Genomic DNA, 3375 nt, shown 5'->3' with positions numbered 1-3375 from the left:
CCGAACGGGAAGCTGCACTGAGGCAGTTTGAGAGGGAAAGACTGGAAGACAAAACCATAATTATCTGTTGCCCTGAAAGGAACACTTGTACTGTGAAAATGATTTGAGTGGAGCCTGACAACTGCCTGTCGACAGCTGATGGCGAGTGGTGGGATGACGATGATTTGCATCTGCCCTATACTGATGAAGACTGGGGAGGTTGCCTCCCGGATAATACATGGTATGCCGAGGAGATAGATCATCTTACTCACAGTGAACAGTATTTTAAACTGCCACAACTTTGTCAAGAAGAGGCTTTAGGAAAGGACCGCGAAGTCGAGAAACAGAAGTAGAAGCAGTTAGAGGAGGAGTTAGTTTTGAAACAGCTTAAGAAAATTCAAGCTGATATCTCTATCTAGGGACTCCTCATGGCTTCACGAATACACCAACAGGAAATGTTGCCAACCATGGACGAGGCTAAATTGTTCGTTGATACAACGCCTAAGTAACTTGTGGGCTTGGTCTTTCTGGGTGGCGCCAAACCAATGCTTACTTTCTATGATAAAGAGCTTTTTCCAGAAGGCTCGGCCCACAATAAACGATTGTATATGTCTGTGGAATGCAGAGAGAAATGGGTATTGGTGGTGTTGGTAGACACTGGTTCTGCCATTAATGTTTGTCCTTTCCATACTACATATGCGGTTGGCCTTACACCGACAGATTTTCTCCCCACAGCCCAGATGATACGGGCATATGACAACACAAGCAAGGAGGTCACGGGTGTAGCGAAAGTGCAAGTTCAAGTGGGCCTGTCAGAGCAAGAGGTTGAGTTCCACATCCTGGATGTACTAGCCACCTTTAATCTATTGTTAGGGAGGCCTTGGTTACATCAAGTGAAGGCTGTCTCCTATACTCTCCACCAAATGATGAAGTATCCTCATGAGGGTGGGGTAGCAACTGTTTTTGGAAATTCATCCATCTATCCACCTCCAAAGGTGGCTGCACCAGTGCTAGAGATCAATCATGGAGACAAGGATGTTTTCCTCTCAAGATTTACTCTGGCTAAGGCCCAAGTAGGACAGACAATTCTGGCCGCGGACGAAGGCATGAATGTAAGTGCCCAGTCCGTTTGCTTCATGAACAAACTACAACACATCCCGGGAATGGGGCTTGGACCGTGCGGTAGGAAAGGTGTTATAGCATCAGCTGAGGTGTCGCATAACCCACACACCTTTGGATTGGGCTATGTGCCCACCAAAGAGGACTGGATCGGAAAAGGGAAAGAAATGAGGGGCAGAACCGAAGCCAAAATAGCTAGGAAGCATTATGAGCTCGTCCACAGGCCAATTCGAGGGACGCTAAACAGTCGTTTTGTTCGAGAGGGAAAGGATTTCCCTTTCTGTAGCTTTCCTAAGCCATGGGTAAATTCCTCAAAGAAGTGAGTTCTTGGGTTTGAGATTTTCTTTGATCATCAACTGCAGGATAGTGATGAGAAAGTGGCTGAACCAAGCATCAAAGCTAACCAGGGTACAGACAAGGACTCAGACAGTAGTGAAGTTAAAGTAGGGGTAGCACTAACCAATCTCCTTAGAAATCCCTCGGCAGACCTAGAGAACTTGGGGGATAACTTTACTATCTCCATGATCGGGGAAGAACTGGGTGTGGACCCAGCCAGTGGTATTTTGGATGCACCAAAGGCACTGTGTCTTACTTGGTAACTGGAGAAAGGCTATCTTTCCAATTCCGAATTGGGTGATGAGCCAGAATCTGATTCCATTGAGTATGTGGGTCGGGATCAGATTTAAGTCAGATTGGGGAGTCTGAGTTTGGCATTCCCAAGGGTGGTAACCCGAACGCCAAGGTCCTATCTAGGTCCTCATTTTCTTTTGCTTTTGAGTCTGTTGTAACTGAAGAGCCAAAACTTTTGAATAAGAACTCGGCAGATTCTGAGTACTTTTCTGTGCGGTTGATTTATTGCATTGACCAAGATTTTTAGACTTTTAATGAAAGCGAAGAGAAAGAAATCACGTTGGCTTTGAAAAACTTGATTAATCGAGATGAGGAGAGGTATGGTAAACCCTATGCTAATGAAATCGTTGCCATTAATGTGCGCACTAAGAAGGATCCACGCTTAGTCCAGATCAGGTCGGCGTTGTCTTCGGAGGAACGCGAGCGCTTAATCACTTTATTAAATGGCTTCAAAGATGTTTTCATTTGGTACTACAAAGACATGCCTGGTATCGACCCTAAGATCGTACAACACCGGATCCCTCTTGACCCTGAAACCCGACTAGTAAAGGAAAAACTGCGCATAATTCAACCGGATTGGGCACCAAAGATCAACGAAGAGGTCACCATGAAGATTGATGCAGAATTCTTGTTGGTATCTGAGTATCCAACTTGGTTGGCCAATATTGTTCTAGTGCCGAAGAAGGATGGAAAAATTCGGGTTTGTGTTGATTTTCGAGACCTGAACAGAGCCAGTCTAAAGGGTGACTTTCCACTGCTGCATATTGACGAGTGGGCAGACTTCACCGCTAGCCATGAATTGCTTTCCTTTATGGATGGATTTTCTAGGTACAATCAGATTCTGATGGCACCAGAAGACCAGGAAAAGACCGCATTCAGCACTCTGTAGGGTACGTACAGCTACCGAGCCATGCCATTTGGGTTAAAAATACAGGGGCTACCTATCAAAGTGCTGCAACCACCATTCTGCACGACATGACCCACAAGGAGGTTGAGGTATATGTGGACGACATGATCGTCAAGTCTAGAGAACGAGAAGGCCACTACGCCACGCTGGAAAAATTCTTTCAAGGGATCAAGGAATACAGATTGAGGTTAAATCTGCAGAATTGCACCTTCGGTGTAACGATAAGGAAAATACTGGGATTTCTCATCACACAGAGGGGAATTGAAGTAGATCCTTCCAAAATTAAGACCATCTAGGAATGACACCACCAAGGACTGAAAAGAAGGTGCGTGGCTTCCTGGGTAAAGTGCAATTCATATGACGGTTGATTGCAAAACTAACCCTGACTTGTGAACCATTATTTGGTCTTCTGAAGAAAGGGAAGAAATTCTAATGGAATGATCGTTGTCAGTTTGCTTTTGAGTAAGTCAAACAGTGCCTCCAAAATCTGGCTCTGTTGTCGCCACCAAAGTCGGAGAAGTCGCTGATTCTGTACTTTTTGGTAACAGATACAACTATGGGTTGCATGCTCGCTCAGGAATCTAAAGAGACAGTGGAGAAGGCCATCTACTACTTGAGCAAGAAGATGCTAGACTACGAGACCAGTTACACTCCCTTGGAGAAAGCTTGCTTAGCCTTGGTATGGGCTACCAGGAAGTTGAGGCACTACCTGTTAACTCACTCTATAATCTTGGTTTTGA

General features: G+C 45.3%; 1 protein-coding gene across 1 annotated transcript; it reads left to right on the top strand.

Annotated features, from left to right (window-relative positions):
- Window positions 1-524: 524 nt before the first annotated feature.
- On the top strand, window positions 525-2931 carry LOC145819065 (uncharacterized). The gene is made up of 3 exons (XM_082913050.1): window positions 525-1091; window positions 1461-1656; window positions 2567-2931. Exons 1-3 carry the CDS (start codon window positions 525-527, stop codon window positions 2929-2931), a joined length of 1128 nt encoding a protein of 375 aa, XP_082769176.1.
- The last annotated feature ends 444 nt before the right edge of the window (window positions 2932-3375 follow it).

This window comes from Camellia sinensis, chromosome 2, assembly GCF_055761805.1.
Source record: "Camellia sinensis isolate YWXY chromosome 2, ASM5576180v1, whole genome shotgun sequence".
Taxonomy (NCBI): domain Eukaryota; kingdom Viridiplantae; phylum Streptophyta; class Magnoliopsida; order Ericales; family Theaceae; genus Camellia; species Camellia sinensis.
Note: the sequence above shows the minus strand (reverse complement) of the source record. Positions and strands in the feature narration are given on the sequence as shown.